The sequence below is a fragment of the Aotus nancymaae genome, unplaced genomic scaffold, assembly GCF_030222135.1.
Source record: "Aotus nancymaae isolate 86718 unplaced genomic scaffold, 86718_ANA_hifiasm-v0.15.2.pri h1tg000016l, whole genome shotgun sequence".
NCBI lineage: Eukaryota > Metazoa > Chordata > Mammalia > Primates > Aotidae > Aotus > Aotus nancymaae.
The window spans coordinates 74,628,025-74,649,313 of NW_026988428.1; the positions used below are offsets into that span (position 1 = coordinate 74,628,025).

The 21,289-nt window shown below is 35.8% G+C and overlaps 2 protein-coding genes across 2 annotated transcripts; both read left to right on the top strand.

The window, feature by feature from the left end:
- The first annotated feature begins 1,287 nt into the window (after positions 1-1,287).
- LOC135275308 (taste receptor type 2 member 50-like) lies at positions 1,288-2,187 on the top strand. Its single transcript, XM_064376778.1, has one exon. The coding sequence runs from the start codon at positions 1,288-1,290 to the stop codon at positions 2,185-2,187; it is 900 nt and encodes a 299-aa protein (XP_064232848.1).
- Positions 2,188-11,515: 9,328 nt separating this feature from the next.
- On the top strand, positions 11,516-12,513 carry LOC105710139 (taste receptor type 2 member 50). The gene has a single exon (XM_012442420.3). It carries the CDS (start codon positions 11,567-11,569, stop codon positions 12,494-12,496), a length of 930 nt encoding a protein of 309 aa, XP_012297843.3. The 5' UTR covers positions 11,516-11,566; the 3' UTR covers positions 12,497-12,513.
- Positions 12,514-21,289: the final 8,776 nt, after the last annotated feature.

Below are 21,289 nucleotides of genomic sequence, written 5' to 3' on the forward strand. Positions count from 1 at the left end.
GAAAAACTGCATCCAAAGATATATGAGATTAAAAAATATCTGACATAATTTTGTAGGGATTTCTTTAGTAGAAAAACCTAACTGACATAAGTACTATGCTAAAGCAAGAGTGTGGGGAAATATGTTCACCCATATTTTGTTAGGAATTTGGGGCGAAAAGAAAAAAGCCAAATTATAGAAAATATAGTAGGAAATTCATCAAAACCATGAAGCCATATGTATTTCACATTATCATATTTCACTTGAAAATTTATTATCTTTATTAATAATTGTTAAGAACTGACATCTTATCTCAGAAAGTCATTGCTCTTTTCCATGGAGGTACCCAGAAATATTTACAAAATTGTTGAACAATTTAATTAAATAATAAATACTTAAACAGTAAGTAGAACTGAGAGTAAGTTTACCAAATGCTTAAGCATGAGAGGTATGTTTGATGTTTGATACATTTTCTTAGGGTCTGAAAACCCTCAGTAGGAAAATAGCACTAATTGTATGTGGATGACCTCCAAGAAACTTATTTCCCATTTTGGAAAGTATAAGAATATAATTCCTCCCATCCCTTAGGGGTGTGAGAGTGGGTGTGTGTTTCTTTCTCTCTCTCTATCTGTGTGTGTGCTTGTGTGTGTGTATTTATTTATGAGCATGGTAACAATAAATTCATACAAAGCAGCAATCAGATTATAAAGTATATTGGTTTTCTTATGGGTCCCAAAAAACCTAGGATGATTTTGATTTGTAAGTTTGGATTCTGTCTGTTTAAATCTAGCATAAATAGTAAAGCCATTATGATGATGATCCTAGTTATCACTAAGTTATCTTAAAGAACTTAAGACATTTACTCTATGAACTATGGACTGGGTGGTAAAATTTTCCTATCTAACAACTGAAGTTGCTGAACACAAATTATGTATAGGTTAGACAAGGAAAACTTTGCAAAACATTGAAAGAGAATATGTCTTTATTTGCATGCCAGCAAATGAACATTTAGGTTTCACTTCAACTTCATTATGAATAATTCAAGTCTATCATCAGAACAGACATTGAATGGATGAGTTAATTTGAGCTGTTTTGAAAATAAGAATGTTTTCCATAAAGATGACATCAAACTCATCCATTAGCATAAGCTGGTACTTTCTTGTTTGACATTGGTCACAGTATTTAAAAGTAAAAAGAATGTTACTGCACATTCAGAAATCAGGTGCACATAAAATTTAAGGTCAGGGTATTAAAGAAATCACAACCAGTGATATTAAACTTACATTTTTTCTTTTTATTGGTTCAGACATGATAATTTTTCTACCCATACTTTTTTCAATTTTAATATTGATTTTATTTGTTCTTGGAAATTTTGCCAATGGCTTTATAGCACTGGTAAATTTGGTTGACTGGGTCAAGAAGAAAAAGATTTCCTCAGCTGACAAAATTCTCACTGCTCTGGCAGTCTCTAGAGTTGGTTTGCTCTGGGTTTTATCACTGGACTGGTATTTAAAAGTGTTGATTCCAGCTTTTTATACTGTGGAATTAAGAATTGCTTCTTATAATGCCTGGGCAGTAACCAACCATTTCAGCATCTGGCTTGCTACTAGCCTCAGCATATTTTATTTGCTCAAGATTGCCAGTTTCTCCAACCTTATTTTTCTTCACCTGAAAAGGAGACTTAACAGTGTCATTCTGGTGATACTTTTGGGGCCTTTGTTATTTTTGGTTTGTCATCTTCTTTTGGTAAACATGGATGAGAGTATGTGGACGGAAGAATATGAAGGAAACATGACTGGGAAGATCAAATTGAGGAATGTAATACATCTTTCATATATGACTGTAACCACCCTATGTATCTTCATACCCTTTGCTCTGTCCCTGATATCTTTTCTGATGCTCATCTGTTCTCTGTGTAAACATCTCAAGAGGATGCAGCTCCATGGCAAAGGATCTCAAGATCCCAGCATCAAGGTCCACATAAAGGCTTTGCAAACTGTGATCTCCTTCCTCTTGTTATGGGCCATTTTCTTTCTATTCCTAATCATTTCATTTTGGAGTCCTAAGAGGCTGGAGAATGCACCAGTTGTCATGGTTTGCCACGTTGTTGGAAACATATATCTTTCATTTGACTCATTCATCCTAATTTGGAGAAGCAAGAAGCTAAAAGACATATTTCTTTTCATTTTATGTCAGATTAGATGCTGAGTGAAAGACCTAAAACTCTAAACTCTCTAGATTCACAAGTAGGACATCATGTGTGTCTTCTGGGAGAAAACAAACTGATGGTTTCTGGAACATTTTATACTTTCTACTGGATTTTCTGTAGTGTATGTGTTTGAGTAATTTCTGAAAGCATACCTAGAAAAGTCTTTTACATTGTTAGTCTAGAAAAAGCATCTATATATGTGTGTGTATGGGTATATGAAACACTTAAAAGACATTGACAATAATACAATCTTAATCATATTTTCACAAGCTGCCAAATTATGAAAAATATAGTAAGAAATTTCTCAAAACCATGAAGCCATGTGTATTTCACATATACATTTCACATCATGTTTTACTTGAAAAAAAATTATCTTCATAATTGTTAAGAAGTGACACCTTATCTCAGAAAATCATTGCTCTTTTCCACTATAATTTGTACCACACATATGTACCTCAGTGTGCTTAAACATGTAATCTTTTTGATAATAAGGACACTCAATTCTAAGTCAATAATAAGGTTTTATCTTTGGGGTAGTTTTTATTCCATCATGAAGTCTAATTTTATGTTTCGTTTAAGCCAACAATTATTATTTAAAAAGACGGACAGAATAATACTGAAGAGTGACAAATATATTTAGAATACATTTTGTATTTGTCTACCATAAACAATACTGAGGAATATTAAATTTAACACAAGTATGTGAGCAGTTGAGAAAAAAGTCATTTCTATAACAGGGATGAAGGAAGAAATGCGATGATGACCTCTTCAGTGCTGTCATAAGTCTCAACATAGAGTTAGAAAAGTCATTTATTAAAGTTTCTGAGTTAAAACCTTTTTTGAAGTTGAAATCTGATGTTGAATATTTCAGGGGTTTCTTTTCTAAACCATCTCAGAGCCCCTGAATTTCCAATTATCTCCTCTGTCTTCCATTCTTGAAATTAGTTTTAAACTTCACATAAAAGAACTTGAATCTTCCCTACCTTAAAAAAATACTCTATGTAAAAATAGTATAGAAATCATAAAAATTATTTGATTTAATTTTTTTGCAAATGTTAAAATGGCATCTATGAAATCTATATATTAATGATAGAAAACATCTTAAATATATGTTTTATTATAATCCAGCTGCAAATATCCAATGACAGAAATTGTGTTGACAACAGTATTAGCAAGTTCTTTTATAGGAAGAAAATGTATACCATCATTAAACAAATAAATTCTACAGACTATATTACAAATTCTTGGGGTTATGAAATTTTTACAATGTTATCTAAACCTTGGGATAAATCATCTCTACATCTGACTTAGTTATTTCATTGTTTGTCGTATATCTTTCTGGTACAATGTAAGCACCATAAAAGCAGAGATCCTACAGATCTTGCTTACTGTTGGCTCCCAGGACCTAAAAGACACCACATAAAATAGATATTCAAAAATATTTTGATGAACAAATAAATTGGTGAATAGGAGTCAACTAACTATATGGGAGTGGTAAACCAATGAAAATGAAACTTCATCACAAAATCTAAAGTAGCATGAATTTTTCTTTTCTAGTTTTAACCTAAGATTACAGCATTATCTAAGAAGAAGCATTTCTCAGAGTAAAAGTGTGGCTATTCTATGATTGTCTAAGGGAAATACCACTGTAATATAGCCCTGATGAAGCCATATTAGATGTGTGATGTGAAGATAAGATGGAACATCAATCAGATGGTACCTATTGTGATACATTTTTAAAAGTATATAAATATAAAAGATTTTTATATATTTGCATATAATTTTTCAATTGTGAGTAATATATTCTATTGTGATATTTCTAGCTGGTTATTATGTAAACAAAAATGGCATTTCATTAAAAAACTGAGTTAGTTACCAACTACCTTATTAAAATGTGATTTTTATATAATATTTTAATACCCTTTCTAAATGCATATCTAAATTACCATATTATAAATCCACAGAAAAATGCATAAATAATAATTATACAACCAATGAACATCATAGCCTTAGGAGTCTAGAACTAGAGCTAATGTCTAATATTGAAGTGATGACATTTATTTGGAAGGTAAGCCCAGGGTAGCAACGGCTGAGACATGTGGAAATTGAGGCAAGAGCGGATGTGAAACCATGTGTTGTGATGTGTGATATGACCCTGCTGATGACCACTTCACAGTGAGGTGAGAGAGACAGCATGGTGGTCATCAGATGCATTTGCTTCCAGTACTTTTCCAGAAGGGCTACAAGGGGAAACAGAGCCAGCATTAGTCCATGGAAGAAAGAGGGGAGGGAGAATGTATCTGCTCAGCAGTCTTCTGTCGTTGATTTCCCAATGGCCAGGGTTTACCTGAGGCAGAACTACCATCTCTACTGTTTTACTTTGCATCATCCAGTCCCTTGGTGGTGGTTATGAAAGTCAGAGCTCAGTCCCACAGTTTGGTTCATTCGAGTCCCAAATGGAAGGATGATGTGCATCAAGTAAGATGCTGACCAAGATTAGAGAAGACAGTTAAAATAATCTGAGGAAGCACATGTTTGTGTGCAATACCGCCCACCCTTTGAGCCACTCAGATTTGCTTATGCCCTTGAATCATAGCTGGCTTTGTGGGCATTTGACTTTCACAGTTGCACAGGGTCTTGTGCTTAGAAGTGCTTATGCCTAGAGGGGCTTTATGCTTGGATTAGTCTTCTGCACTTGCTGTTTTGTTTTTCAGACAGAAGGATGGGCTTGTGAGAGACATGCAGAGATTCCTATACTGTCTGCTATGCATGCCTGTAGCAGCTTTGAATTCTACTGCATCATCTGGCACTATCAGCTTGGGTCAGACCCTGTATCTGCTGTAGACTCCTTTTTTGTTCTGGGTTCCACTTGAGACAAGTAGCCTTTGCAAACTCCTTGAGTAAGTCGGAGAAATATCCTCAAATGTGGAATATGTTGACTCCAAAACCCCCGTAGGTCCCCAAAACACTGTGTTTCCCTTTTAGTGATAGGATATATATAGAGGGCAACATGACATTTACTTTAAAAAGGACGTTTTGACCAAAGAACTAAAAGCATTGGACCCCTGAAAACCTCATCTATGTTATAGGTCTTTGAATCTGCTGAGGTTTCTCTCTCTTCTTCCAGTATTTTACTTCTGTTCAATGTTACAGTGTTTTACTATACTTAAGGAACTTGCCACTTCCTGCTTATGGGTACCAATTTATGTAATATTATTAATATGTTGAATTAACATGATGTTTTGCAAAATGTCAATTAAACTGAAAGTAGAAGTGACATAGCCCTGACACAAAACAATGAAGCAGTGTTCTTGTTTTTACCACACCAAAGCAAATTGTTTTGATTTTCCCCCACGATGGGTGCAGATTAAAAAGCAACAAATCAAAAGCCATGTACAAAGTGCTAGAAACCACATTCTGCTCAGTGAGATATCACATCCTAGAGCAAATGTGCAAGTGTGACTTAAGGTTTATGCTAATGTGCATTCATCCTGTAATCCATCTGCTTTTGACAGGGGCCAGTTAGGTTAACTGAATAAAGATAAAAAATGGACCACCATCCCCTGTAACTTTTGAATTTTTTGTTGTGACAGTGACCAATTCTGTTTCCTAGAGAACACAGTTATGTTTTATTCATGTTATTGCCAGGAGAGTAGAGTTTCAGAAGCCTCCCCTTGGTCCTGCTTACAATAATGTCCCTTGTTATACAGGCCAGGAAGCAGGGTGAGAGTCCTGCCAGTGGTTGAACCTTTTGATTTCAATCACTTTCAGGAAGAGATAACGATAAACCCATTAGATCCCCCTTTGGAGTGGACATGAGCCAAAGCTCTATGTATCATCTGACCTTCAAAAACTCATACTCCAGTTCTGTTGAGATGGCTCAAATTAGCTGTTTGTGGTAGTGTGTGCCTGTAGTTACAGCTACCCAGAAGGCTCAGGCAGGAGGATTGCTTTAGCACAGGAATTCAAGTTTGCAGTGAGCTATGACAGTGTCATTGCACTTTAGCCTGAGCAGCTAAGTAAGATCTTGTCTTTAAAAAGAAACAAACAAAAACAATAAACAAAACCCCAAAAAGGGCTGTGCACTGGCTCATGCCTGTAATCCCAGAACTTTGGGAGGCCAAGGTGGTCGGATCACTTGAGGTAAGGAGTTTGAAATCAGCCTGGCCAACATGGTGAAACCTGCCTCTATTAAAAATACAAAAATTAGCCGGATGTGGTGTTGTGCATCTGTAATTTCAGCTACTCGGGAGGCTGAGGCATGAGAATCACTGTACCCGGGAGGCGGAAGTTGCAGTGAGCAGAGATCACATAACTGAACTACTCCAGCCTGGGTGACAGAGCGAGACTCTGACTCAAACAAACAAACAAAAAACAAAAACAACCTAAAAGTAAAGTAAAAACATCCTATTTTATCCCATGAACCACTGTGTCTTTTTGGGTACCCAGATATTAATACTATTTCAGGCTCCAAACTTAAAAGTCTCAAATATTATGGATGTGTGTCTTTTTCTCTGAGGACTGATATCTGGGGAATAGCTACAGGTCTTTGAGAAAGCAACATATGATACAGCCTGAGAATTCTTGCAGTGAATTTTCAATTTCTTTCATTAAAAAGTCTTAAGATTCCCTTCAGGCATTGAACTCTGCTTTTCTGAATTGGCTCAGTCCATAGAACTGACTGAGGGTATTTAATTTTCAACAACAAAAGCTGACCTCAGGAATCAGCTTTATTCAACTCTTTTCCCCCTCTTGGTTTATAATTATTTAGCAAAGTATGAAGCCTCTTCAACTATTGGCCTATCAAACCATTTCACTAAGGCTGTTGTCACCATTTCATTAAACCTGACATTCGTAAGATCACCGGTGAGTGTGTGTTGCCAGTGGTTAGTCTTCATGTAGCATGCTCTATCAGCAGCATTGACCATAGTTCATTTGCATTCCTGGATGCTGCCCTCTCCTGATTTTATCCTTGTCCACTGGGCACCACTTCTCAGTCTCCTTTGTTAGTTCTTCCTCTTGTCTCTAAACTGAAAATATCACACTGTCCAAGGTCTCAAATCTTCAATCTTTAAACAATCATGCTGATTTTGCTGGTGATCTTATGTAGTCTCCTTACTGATAATGTAGCCAAATGGTTCAATAGAGACAAATAAGGCTGATTATTCATATGTGTTCATATATATAATTTATGTACATCTGTTTACATATATCTAATTATGTAAACCTTTTTTCTTCAAATGTCAGTTATATTTAAAAATAACATGACCAAAAATCTAGAGAGAAGGTGGGAGGATCAATAATGTTTTCAGTTGAGTTTCTGCCTATTCAGAGTGATAGTGACTCAGTATTTAATTTAGTTTCATTTAAAATGGCAATATAGAAATTGATAGGCAGGTGATCATCATTATAGACATAATGATCTAAGTAAAGAAATACATAGATAGAATAATGGTTAATTAACCCATTTTGGTTTCTTGCATTTGGTATAGTTGGTGTCTCAGTATCTCAGTATTCATAGTTCTTAAGTTTTTGCTCTATGATCAATTAATTATGAGTTAATTTTTGTGTAGGGTGTGAAATAAGTGTCTAAATTTATGTTTTTCTTTCTCTTTTTAGTCTTACTTTTTAGGTAAGTTCATCTGGTCATGGCCTTACTTTCTGCATGCTGATGATGCCAACATTTAATCCTTTAGCTCAGAACCCAACCCTGGTCTCCAGAATCCTTTCTAAAATAGCCTACTTGACATCTTCATTTAAATGTCTAACAAGAACTTGAACTAACTTGTCCAAACCAAATTACTCATCTTCCTTTCCATCCCCAAATCTGTTTTTCCTACAATCTTTCTTTCTGTTAATGAACACTTCAGACTTTCAGATGCTTAGATAAAAAACATGGAGTCAATACTTTCTCTCTTTTCACATCTCATCTCAGCAAATTTTATAGACTCTATCTTCAAAAACAAAGAATCTAATCCCTTGTCATCACTTCTGCCACACTTGTTTAAACTACTGCATTATCTTGCCAGGATAATTGCCATCAACTCCTAATTATTTTTTCCAGTTCTCCATGTATCCCTATGTATTCTCAAGGTAGCAGCCAGAGAGAACCTGTTGAAATGCAAATTTGATCATGCGGTTCTTCTGCTCCAGATTTTTCAGTGACTTCTCATCTCATTCAGAGTAAGACCAAAAGCCTCATAAAGTCCTATAATCATTTGAGTGATCTGATTTTGCTTACCTGTCTGTTCTAAAATGCCTGGCTCATCCCATGCTAGTCCAAGAATTGCCTCAGGGGCTTCATACTTGTATCCCTTCTTCTTGAAATGCTCTTTCTCAGAAATCAACACTAAACACCACCACTCCTCAAACATCACTGAATCATTGAGGCCTCCTTGATTTGATTTTTGTATATGTTGATAAATAGACATCTAGTTTCTTTTCTCTACATGTGGATACCCTGTTTTCCCAGCACCATTTTGTGAACAGACTGTCCTTTCCCTAGTGTATATTCCTGGCACCTTTGTCAAAAATGAGTTCACTATAGGTGTGGATTTGTTTGTTGGGTCTCTATTTTGTTTCACTGCTCTATGTTTCTGTTTTTTATGCCAGTACCATTCAGTTTTGGTTACTATAGCTTTGTAGTATAATTTGAAGCCAGGTAATATGATTCCTCCAGTTTTGTTCTTTTTGCTCAGGATAACTTTGTCTATTTTGAGCATCCATATATTTTTAAAAGCCATTAAACCTCCAACAAGATAACTAAAACCAATTAAGATACATATGTCACAAGATATCAAAGACCAATAGAAAATCTACAAAGCAGGTACAGGAAAAAGATTATGAATAAAGGAATAAAGGTCTAAATGACAATCTGATTTATAACAGACAAAATCGAGGCTAAAATTTAAGGCAATCATGTCTTCTGTGTGCTTCGAAACCATAGCAGACTTTAATAAATAGAAATTCAAAAGAATATTTTTTAGATAAAAGGAAAATTACTAAAAATATAAAGCTGAACATGCATGAAGGAATAAAAAATAATAGAAGTGGTATATATATATATATATATATATATATATATATAGTGCTAAATAAATTTTGACTGTATAAAATGATGGTGTCTTATTGGGTTAAATATATAATTAATAAGATATATAGAAATAGCTATATATAGACTCTAAATAAAGGTATAGAAAAGAAAATTCAGTGAAGTTATATTCAAAATTTTCGATGTCTGTGAAGAGAATTTGAAAGTCATATTTGATGAACCTCTAATTCTCTTCCTAGATATATATCCCAAGGTAATGAATCAAATAATATGTGAAAAAATGGTCATACTGGAATTATTCATAACTGTTTAAAAAAGAAAACCCCCAAATATATATCAACTAAAGATGAATTAATTATCATAATACATCCTGAATTCCTGACAAAACATGGGCGAACATATTTCCCCACACTCTTGCTTTAGCATAGTACCTATGTCAGTTAGATTTTTCTACTAAAGAAATCCCTACAAAACTACATTAGATATTTTTATCTCGTATATCTTTGTATTCAGTTTTTCTAAGCTGAGTTTGGTGGATGGCTCTGGTGACTTGAGATGGGCCAAGTTCTGCATCTAGAGTTTGGCCAATCCAGGCTGGATCAGGCAAAGGCAAACTGACTTCATGAGTTTTTCATTCTCATTCTGGGAACAGTATACTAGCCAGGTGATAATCTCATGGTCAGTGGAAAAGAGCAGGAAGCTCCAATGTGGAAGCCATCTCTAATATCTGTGTGAAGTCTCCTAATTTTCTGTTCATCAGAGAAAGTTTATGAGTGAGCCATGAGTCCAGGGTATAGGTAATCACTCTGCTTGTGGTGGGAGGATACTGCAAGATTATTATGTCAAAGGGTGTGGTAGTCAGGAATATGTACAAAATTGTTGAACAATTTAATTAAATAATAAATACTTAAACATTAATTAGACTTGAGAGGAAGTTTACCAAATTCTTAAGCATGAGAGAGATATTTGATGTTTGATACTTTTTTTTTTTTTTGGTGGGGTTCTAAAACCCTCAGTGGAAAATAGGACTAGTTTTATGTGGATGCCCTCCAGGAAACCCATATCCCACTTTGGAAAGCATAAGAAAATAATTCCTTCTATCCCTTAGGGGTGTGAGAGTGGATCTCTCTCTCTCTCTCTCTCTCTTTCTCTCTCTCTCTGTCTTTCTCTCTCTTTCTCTCTCTGTCTTTATCTCTCTCTCTCTCTCTCTCTCTCTCTATCTGTGTATGTGTGTGTGTGTTAAAATTCACTTGGGGTGGCTGGCAAAATATTAAATATTACAACAGAGGTTTCTAGTTAACACACTTGTGGATAATTAACATGGTTAAAAGAGTGGTTTTACAAATGATAAAACCTTTAGATTTGGGACCTAAACACTATTAACCAGTAGTTCCCCTTTGATTTCCCCCTGAGAGGACCATCCAGCACCAAATTTACATGAGTAAATAGTTAAGAGTAGAGAAAAGGAATGTGGGATAAACAGACTTAAACTGGGAAAGCCTTTTATTGTTTCTCTTTCTTTCTTATGCTAATATAAATGAGGTGGCTACCTTCAGCCTGTTCCAATGAAAACTTTTGGCCTTCCAAAAGGTTTGAGTTACAATTTATAACTTTTCCTAATATTTAATATTTTTCTAGCCACCCAAAGTGAATTTTAACATGTGTGTATTTATTTATGAGCATAGTAACAATAAATTCGTACAAAAGTATTGGTTAGCAGCAACCAGATTTTAAGGTGTATTGGTCTTCTGGTTCCTAGAAAAAGATGATTTTGATTTATAAGTTTGGATTCTGTCTGTTTAAATCTAGCGTAAATAGTAAAGCAATTATGGTGATGATCCTAGTTACAACCAAGTTATCTTAAAGAATTTAGACATTTACTGTATGAACTATGGACTGGGTGGTAAAATTTACCTATCTAACAACTGAAATTGCTGAACACAAATTATGTATAGGTTAAACAAGGAAAACATTGCAAAACATTGAAAGAGAATATGTCTTTATTTGCATGCTGGCAAATGAACATTTAGGTTTGACTTCAACTTCATTATGAATAATTCAAGCCCATCACCAGAATGGACACTGAATGAAGGAGTTAATTTAAGCTATTTTGAAAATAAGAATGTTTTCCATAAAGACAAAAACAAACTCATCCATTAGCATTAGCTGCTGCTTTCTTATTTGACATTGGTCACAGTATTTAAAAGTAAAAAGAATGTTACTGCAGGTTCAGAAATCAGGTGCACACAACATTTAAGGTCAGGCTATTAAAGAAATCACAACCGGTGATATTAGGCTTGAATTTTCTTTCTTTTTTCTGTTCAGACATGATAACTTTTCTACTCTTTCTTTTTTCATTTCTAATATTGATTTTATTTGTTCTTGGAAATTTTGCCAATGGCTTCATAGCACTGGTAAATTTCATTGACTGGGTCAAGAAAAAAAAGATCTCCTCAGCTGACCAAATTCTCACTGCTCTAGCAGTCTCCAGAGTTGGTTTGCTCTGGGCTTTATTACTAAACTGGTATTTAACTGTGTTGAATCCAGTTTTTTATAGTGTAGAATTAAGAATTGCTTCTTATAATGCCTGGGTAGTAACCAACCATTTCAGCATGTGGCTTTCTACTAGCCTCAGCATATTTTATTTGCTCAAGATTGCCAGTTTCTCCAACCTTATTTTTCTTCACCTGAAAAGGAGACTTAACAGTGTCATTCTAGTGATACTTTTGGGGCCTTTGTTATTTTTGGTTTGTCATCTTCTTGTGGTAAACATGGATGAGAGTATGTGGACGGAAGAATATGAAGGAAACATGACTGGGAAGATCAAATTGAGGAATGTAATACACCTTTCATATATGACTGTGACTACTCTATGGAGCTTCATACCCTTTACTCTGTCCCTGATATCTCTTCTAATGCTAATCTGTTCTCTGTGTAAACATCTCAAGAGGATGCAGCTCCATGGCAAAGGATCTCAAGATCTCAGCACCAAGGTCCACACAAAAGCTTTGCAAACTGTGATCTCCTTCCTCTTGTTGTGGGTCATTTCCTTTCTATTCCTAATTATTTCAATTTGGAGTCCTAAGAAGCTGGAGAATGAACCAGTTCTCATGATTGGCAAGACTTTTGGATATATATATCTTTCATTCAACTCATTCATCCTAATTTGGAGAAGCAAGAAGTTAAAACACAACTTTCTTCTGATTTTATGTCATATTAGGTGTGGAGTAAAAGAACTGAAACTACCAACTATCTAGATTCACAAGTGGACATTGTGTGTGTCTTCTAGGAGAAAAACTGATAGTGTCTGGAACATTTTATACTTTCTACTGGATTTTTAGTAGTGTATGTGTTTGAGTAATTTCTGAAAGCTTACATAGAAGTCTTTTACCTAAAGCTAGTCCAAAAAAGTATCTATATATGTGTTTGTATGTGTATATGAAACACTTAAAAGGCATTGACAGTAACATAATCTTAATCATATTTTCACAAGCCACCAAATTATAGAAAATATAGTTGGAAATTCCTCAAAACCATGAAGCCATATGTATTTCACTTTATCATATTTCATTTGAAAATTTATTGTCTTTATAATTGTTAAGAACTGACACATTATCTCAGAAAATCATTGCTCTTTTCCACTGTGGTTTGTACCACCCATACGTACCACAGTGTGCATAAAGATCTAATTTTTTTAATATTAAGGACACTCAATTCTAAATCAATAATGAGGTTTTATCTTTGGAGTAGTTTTCATTCCATCATGAATTCTAATTTTATGTTTAGTTTAAAGGCAACATGTTGTTAGATAAAGATGGGCAGAATAATACTGAAGGGTGACAAATATATTTAGAACACATTTTGTATATGTCTACCATAAACAGTACTGAGGAATATTAGATTTAATACAATATGTGAACCATTGAGGAAAAAGTCATTTCTATAATAGGAATGAAGAAAGAAACACAATGATGACCTTTTCGGTGTTGTCATAAGTCTCAACATACAGTTAAAAAAGTCATTTCTTCTAGTTTTTGAGTTAAAGAAAACCTTTTTTGAAGTTGAGATCTGATGTCAAGCATTTTAGGTTATTTTTTTTTTCTAAAGAACCTCAGAGCCACTGAATTGCCAATTATCTCCTCTGTCTTCAATACTTGAAATTCCGTTTAAACTTCACACACACAGAAAAACTTGACTCTTTCCTATCTTAAAAATACTTCATATAAAAATAGTGTAGAAATTATAAAAAATCATTTGAATTAAACCTTTTGCAAATGTTAAAATGGCATCTATGAAATCTATGTATTAATGATAGAGAATGTCTTAAACATTTGTTTTATTATAATCTTATTGCAAATAATGCAATGAGAGAAAGTGTGTTGATATACTCAGTAACAGCAAGTTCTATTATAGGAAGAAATCATATAACATCATTAAACAAGTAAATTCTATAGACTGTATCAATTCTTGGGGTTATGAAATTTTAACAGCGTTACCTAAACCTTGGGATAAATCATCTCTACATCTGATCTGGTTATTTGTTTGCTTATCGTATATCTTTCCTGGTACAATGTAAGCACCGTAAAAGCAGAGATCATACAGATCTTGCTTACTGTTGGCTCCCAGGACCTAAAAGACACCACATAGAATAGGTATTCAAAAATATTTTGATGAACAAATAAATTGGTGAATAAAGGAATAAACTATATGGGAGTGGTAAATCAGTGAAAATAAATCTTCATCACAAAATCTAAGGTAGCATGAATTTTTCTTTTCTGGTTTTCAACTTGAGATTACAGAATTATCTAAGAAGAAGCATTTCTCAGAGCAAAAGTGTGGCTATTATACAATTGTAGGAGAAATATCACTGTAATGTAGCCCTGAGGAAGACATATTAGATGTGTGATGGTCAGATAAGTTGGAACATCAATCAGATGGTACCTACTGTGATACATTTTAAAAAGCATATAAATATAAAAGATTTTTGTATATTTGCATATAATTTTTCAATTGTGAGTAATATATTTGTATTTGGATATTTCTAGATGGTTACTCTATAAACAAAATGGCATTTCATTAAAAAGCTGTTAGTTACCAACTACCTTACTATATATAGTATATATATATATATAAATATAGTATATATATATATAAATATAATTTTATATAATATTTTAATACCCTTTCTAAATAAACATTTAAATTGCCATATTATAAACTGACAGAAGCATGCAAAGATATTAATTATACATCTCATGAACTTCACAGCCTTCTAAGTTAGAACTAGAGCCAATGTCTGATATTAAAGTGATGACATTTATTTGGAAGGTAAGCCCAGGGCAGCAACGGCTGGGACATGTGGAAATTGAGTTAAGAGTGGATGTGAAATCATGTGTTGTGATGTATGATATGACTCTGCTGATGACCACTTCACAATGAGGTGAGAGAGACAGCATGGTGGTTATCAGATGCATGTGCTTGGCTCCTAGTACTTTTCCAGAAGGGCTGCAAGGGTGAGCTACAGTCAGCATTAGTCTGTGGGAGAGAGAGGAGGGAGAATGAATCTGCTCAGCTGTCTTCCATCTTTGATTTCCCATTGCCAGGGGTGTACCTGAGGCAGAACTAGCATCTCTGCTGTTCTGCCTTCCATCAGGCTCCAGTTCCTTGGTGGTGGTTATGAGAGTCAGGTCTCATGCCCACAGAATGGTGATCCGTTCAAGTCCCAAATGGAAGGGTGATCTGGATCAAACAAGATGCTGACCAAGAGAAGAGAAGACAGTCAAGATAAGATAATCTGAGTAAGCACATGTGTTTGTGTACAATACCGCCCATCCCTCGTGCCACTCAGATTTGATTATGACCTCCAATCATGGCTGGCTTTGTGGGCATTTGACTTTCACAGTTGCACAGGGCCATACTTAGAAACGCTTATGCTTAGAGGGGCTTTATGCTTGTATTAATCTTTCTGCACTTGCTGTTTTGTTTTGCAGACAGAAGGTACTCCTCTGCTGGAGAAGGAATGGTCTTGCACTGGTTCCCTAGGAGTTAGCTCTCCCCTCTCCTATGGGCTTGTGAGAGACATGCAGAGATTCCTATACTGTCTGCTATGCATGCCTGTAGCAGCTTTGAATTCTGCTGCATCATCTGGCACTATCAGCTTGGGTCAGACCCTATATCTGCTGTAGACTCCTTTTTTGTTCTGGGTTCCACTTGAGACAAGTAGCCTTTGCAAACTCCTTGAGTAAGTCGGAGAAATATCCTCAAATGTGGAATATGTTGACTCCAAAACCCCAGTAGGCCCCCAAAACACTGTGTTTCCCTTTCAGTGATAGGATATATAGAGAGGGCAACATGACATTTACTTTAAAAAGGATGTTTTGACAAAAGAACTAAAAGCATTGGACCCCTGAAAACCTCATCTATGTTATAGGTCTTTGAATCTGCTGAGGTTTCTCTCTCTTCTTCCAGTATTTTACTTCTGTTCAACGTTACAGTATTTTACTATACTTAAGGAACTTGCCACTTCCTGTTTATGGGTACCAATTTATGTAATATTATTAATATGTTGAATTAACATGATGTTTTGCAAAATGTCAATTAAACTGAAAGTAGAAGTGACATAGCCCTGACATAAAACAGTGAAGCAGTGTTCTTGTTTTTACCACACCAAAGCAAATTGTTTTGATTTTCCCCCACGATGGGTGCAGATTAAGCACTCGCCAAATCAAAAGCCATGTACAAAGTGTTGGAAACCGCATTCTGCTCAGTGAGATATCACATCCTAGAGCAAATGTGCAAGTGTGACTTAAGGTTTATGCTAATGTGCATTCATCCTGTAATCCATCTGCTTTTGACAGGGGCCAGTTAGGTTAACTGAATAAAGATATAAAATGGACCACCACCCCCTGTAACTTTTGAGTTTTTTGTTGTGGCAGTGACCAATTCTGTTTCCTAGAGAATGAGTTATTATGTTTTATTCATGTTATTGCCGGGAGAGTAGAGTTTCAGAAGCCTCCCCTTGGTCTTGCTTACGATAATGTCCCTTGGCATACAGGTCAGGAAGCAATGTGAGAGTCCTGCCAGTGGTTGAACCTTTTGATTTTGATTACACTTTCAGGAAGAGGTAACTATGATAAACCCATTAGATCCCCTTTTGGTTGGACATAAGCCAAAGCTCTATGTATTATCTGACCTTCAAAAACTCATACTCCAGTCTTGTTGAAGTGGCTCATACCCGTAATTGACATAATTTAGGAGGCCAAAGTGGGAAGGCCACTTGAGGCCAAGAGTTTCAGAATAGCCTAGGCAATATAGCAAGTATCTGTCTGTATGAAGGGAAAAAAAATTAGCTGTTTGTGGTAGTGTGTGCCTATAGTTACAGCTACCCAGAAGACTCAGGCAGGAGGATTGCTTTAGCCCAGAAATTCGAGTTTACAGTAAGCTATGATCCTGTCATTGCATTCCAGCCTGGGTAACCAAGCAAGATCTTGTCTCTAAAAAGAAACAAACAAAAACCTGAAAATGGCTGGGCATGGTGGCTTACACCTGCAATCTCAGCACTTTGGGAGGCCTAGGTGGTCGGATCACTTGAGGTCAGGAGTTCAAGATCAGCCTGGCCAACATGATGAAACCCCGCCTCTACTAAAAATGCAAAAAAATATGCGGGTGTGGTGGCATGCACCTATAATTCCAGCTATTTGTGAGGCTGAGGCATGAGAACCACCTTATCCATGAGGCGGAGGTTGCAGTGAGCCGAGATCACACCACTGCACTCCAACCTGGGTGATAGAGTGAGACTCTGCCTCAAAAAACAAAACAAAACAAACAAAACAAAAAAACCCAAAGTAAAAACTTATGGCTTTATTCCGTGGACCAGATATTAGTGTTAGTTCAGGCTCCAAACTTCAAAGTCCCTCAGGTAATATGGATGTGTGTCTTTTTCTCTGAGGACTGATATCTGGGGAATAGCTACAGGTCTTTGAGAAAGCAACATATGATACAGCCTGAGTATTCTTGCAGTGAATTTTCACTGTCCTTCATCAAGAGGCCTTAAGAGTCCCTTCAGTTGTTAAACTCTGCTTCTCTGAATTGGCTCAGTCCTGAGAACTGGCTGAGGGTTTTTGATTTTCAACATCAAAAGCTGACCTCGGGAATCAGCTTTATTCAACTCTTTTCCCCTCTTGGTTTCAACTGTTGACCTATGAACCCATTTCAATAAGGCTTTTGTCACCATTTCATTGAATCTGACCACCAGTGAGTGTGTTTTGCCAATGGTTAGCTTTCATGTTGCATGCTCTGTCAGCAGCATTGAACATTGTTTGCATTTCAGGATGCTACTCGCTCCTGATTTTATCCTTATCCGCTGGGCATTACTGAGGGAATGTATTCTCTTCCCGTGTCCACAAGGGGGCATAGTTTTGCAAGAATGTCCCAGCGCCATACCTCCACCCATGTCTCCATCCGGTAGACTAGAGGTCTTTGACTTTCATGCATGGGGGGAACAAATCAAAGATCAATCACTCCAGCGGAAGTTTAAAGGAACTCCTTTCATTGGACAGAAAATTTGAATGGGGTGGGAATTACTCTCAGTTTAAAAGCCCCCTTCCCCCACATGATATGGACTCCATTTCTGGATCCCCTTCTATGACATCATAGGAGCTGTTCTCTCTCTCTTTCTTTCTCTTTTCCTCTCTCTGCCTAAATAAATCACTTCCTGCAAAACGTTTTGGGGTCCGTGTTTACGTAAATGAGCCACCGCACCAGATGGGGTCCTCTCCCCTATTCTTGGGTGAGTGAGGGAGCAAGAGCCTGGAAGAACACATACTATCTGGGAGCTGAGCCTCCCCCGTGTCCTGCAACCCAGTCTCACTACTTCTCAGTCTCCTTTGCTAGTTGTTCTTCTTGTCTCTAAATTGAAAATATCACACTGCCCAAGGTCTCAAATCTTCAATCTTTAATCAATCATGCTTGTTTTGTTGGTGATCTCATGTAGTCTTCTTACTGACAATGTAGCCAAGTGGTTCAATAGAGGGGAATAAGGCTGATTATTCATATGTATTCATATATATTATTGATTTATGTACATCTATTTAAATATATCTAATTATGTAAGGCTTTTTTCTTCAAATGTCAGTTATATTTAAAAGTAACATGACCAAAACTCTAGGGAGAAGGTGGGTGGTTCAGTAATGTTTTCACTTGAGTTTCTGCCTGTCAGATTGAGAGTGACTCAGTATCTAATTTAGTTTTATTTAAAATAGCAGTGTAGAAATTGATAGATTGATAGGCAGGGCATTATCATTGTAGACATAATGATCTAAGTAAAGAAATATATACAGAGAATTATGGTTGATTAACCTATATTTGATTTCTTGGATTTGGTATAGTTAGTGTCTCAGTATCTCAGTATTCATAGTTCTTAAGTTTTTGCTATATGATCAGTTAATTACGAGTTAATTTTTGTGTATGGTATGAAATAAGGGTCTAAATTTATGTTTTTTCTTTCTCTTTTCATTGTTGCATTTAGGTGAGTTCATCTGGTCATGGCTTTACTTTCTGCATGCTGATGATGCCAACATTTAATCCTTCAGCTCAGAACCCAAACCTGGTCTCCTCAATTCTTTCTCTAATAGCCTACTTGACATCTTTATTTGGATGTCTAACAAGAACTTGAACTAACTTATTCAAGCCAAATTACTCATCTTCCCTTCCATCCCCAAATCTGTTTTTCCTACAGTCTTTCCTTCTGTTAATGAACACTTCAGACTTTCAGATGCTTAGACAAAAAACATGGAGTCAACATTTTCTCTCTTTCACATCTCATCTCAGAAATTTTTATAGACTTTATCTTCAAAAACATACAGAATCCAATCCTTTGTCATCACTTCTGCCATTCTCATCCGAACTTCTGCATTATTTTGCCACAGTAATTGCCATCAACTCCTAATTATTCTTTCTAGTTCTGCACATTCTCCTGATGTATTTTCATGAGAGAGCCAGAGAGAGAAGGCGGCCAGAGAGAGCCTCCTAAAATGCAAATTTGATCATGCCATTCTTCTGCTCCAGATTTTTCAGTGACTGCTCAACTTATTCAGAGTAAGGCTAAAATCCTTACCAAGTCTTAGAATCATTTGAGTGATCTGATGTTGTCTGCCTGTCTGTCCTAGTACTCCTGGATCATCCCATGCTAGCAACACTGGCCTTTGTATAATTTCTTAAATATACCAAGCTTTGTCTCAGGGACTTCACACTGGTGTCCCTTCTTGGAATGCTCTTTCTCAGATATTAACACTAAACACTACCATTCCTCAAATATCATTGAATCATCGAAGTCTCCCATGCTTCTCATTTTAAGAGAAATCTCACTTCTCTCTGAAGTTCTTAATTTTTTATTTTAGGTTCAGAGGTGTATGTGCAGGTTTGTTATATAAGTAAATTTCATGGCATGGGAACTTTGTGTGTAGATTATTTCATCACTTGGTTGATAAGCAGAATACCTGATAGGTAGATTTTTTATCCTCACCCCTCTTCTGCCCTCCATCTTTACATAGGCCCTAGTGTCCATAGTTCCCTTCTTTGTGTCCATATGTACTGAATGTTTAGCTCCCATTTATAAGGAGAACATGTGGTATTTGGTGTTTTACATTCCCACCAGCGGTATAAAAGCATGCCCTTTCATTGCAACCTTGACAGAATCTGTTTCTTTTTTTTTTCTTTTTTTTAGTAATAGCCATTTTGATGGTGTGAGATGGTATCTCATTGTGGTGTTAATTTGCATTTCTTTAATGATTGGTTCATATTGATTATTTTTTATATGCTTATTGGCTGTGTGTATGTCTTCACTTGAAAATTGTTTATGTCCTTCATTCATTTTTAAATGGGGGTGTTTGCTTTTTGCTTGCAAATTCAAGTTCCCTATAGATTCTGGATATTAGGACAGCATAGTTAGCAAAATATTTTCTCCCATTCTGCAGGTTGTTTACTCTGTTGATAGTTTCTTTTCTTGTGTATAAGCTCTCTAGTTTAATTAACTTCCATTTATCAATTTTTTTATTGTTGCAATTGCTTTTGGTGACTTTATCATGAAATCTTTGCCAGGTTCTTTATCCAGAATGGTATGTCCTAGGTCATTTTTCAGGTGTTTTTTTTTTCTTTTTTACAGTTTTAGGTTTTACATTTTAGTATTTAATGCAGCTTGCTTTGGTTTTGTATATGTGTAAGGAAGGTATCCAGTTTCAATCTTCTGCAAATGACTAGCCGGTTATCTCAGCATTATTTATTGAGTAGGGGCTCTCTCCCCATTGCTTGTTTTTCTTAACTTTGTTGAAGATCAGGTGGTTGTAGTTGGGTGGCATTATTTCTGAGCTCTCTGTTCTGTTCCCTTGGTCTATCTGCCTGTTTTTGTACCAGAGCCATGCTGTTTTGGTAAGTGTAGCCTTGTAGTACGGTTCAAAGTTAGGTAATGTGCCTCCAGCTTTGTTCTTTTTGCTTGGGATTGCTATGGCTAATAGGCTCTTTTTTTGATTCCATATGAGTTTTAAAATAGTTCTTTTTCTACTTTGGTGAAGAATGTCATTGGTAGTTTGTAAGAAATAGCATTGAATCTGTAAATTGCTTTGGGCAGTATGGACATTTTAATAGTGTTGATTCTTCCTATTCATGGGCCTGGAATGTTTTTCCATTTGTTTGTGTCATATTTGATTTCTTTCAACAGGGTTTTGTAGAGATATTTCACCTCCATGGTCAGCTGTATTCCTATATATTTTATTCCTTTGTGGCTACTGTGAAAGGGATTGCTTTCTTGATTTATCTCTGCTTGGATGTTGTTGATATATATAGGAATGGTACTTATTTTTGTACAGTGATTTTTGTATCCTGAGAATTTGCTGAGTTTGTTTATCAGATCAGGGAGATTTTGGGCAGAGACTGTTGGGATTTCTAGGTATAGAATTATAATGTCTGCAAACAGAGACAGTTTGAATTCTTCTCTAGATAACTTTTATTTCTTTCTCTTGCCTGATTGCTTTGGCCAGGACTTATAGTACCATCGA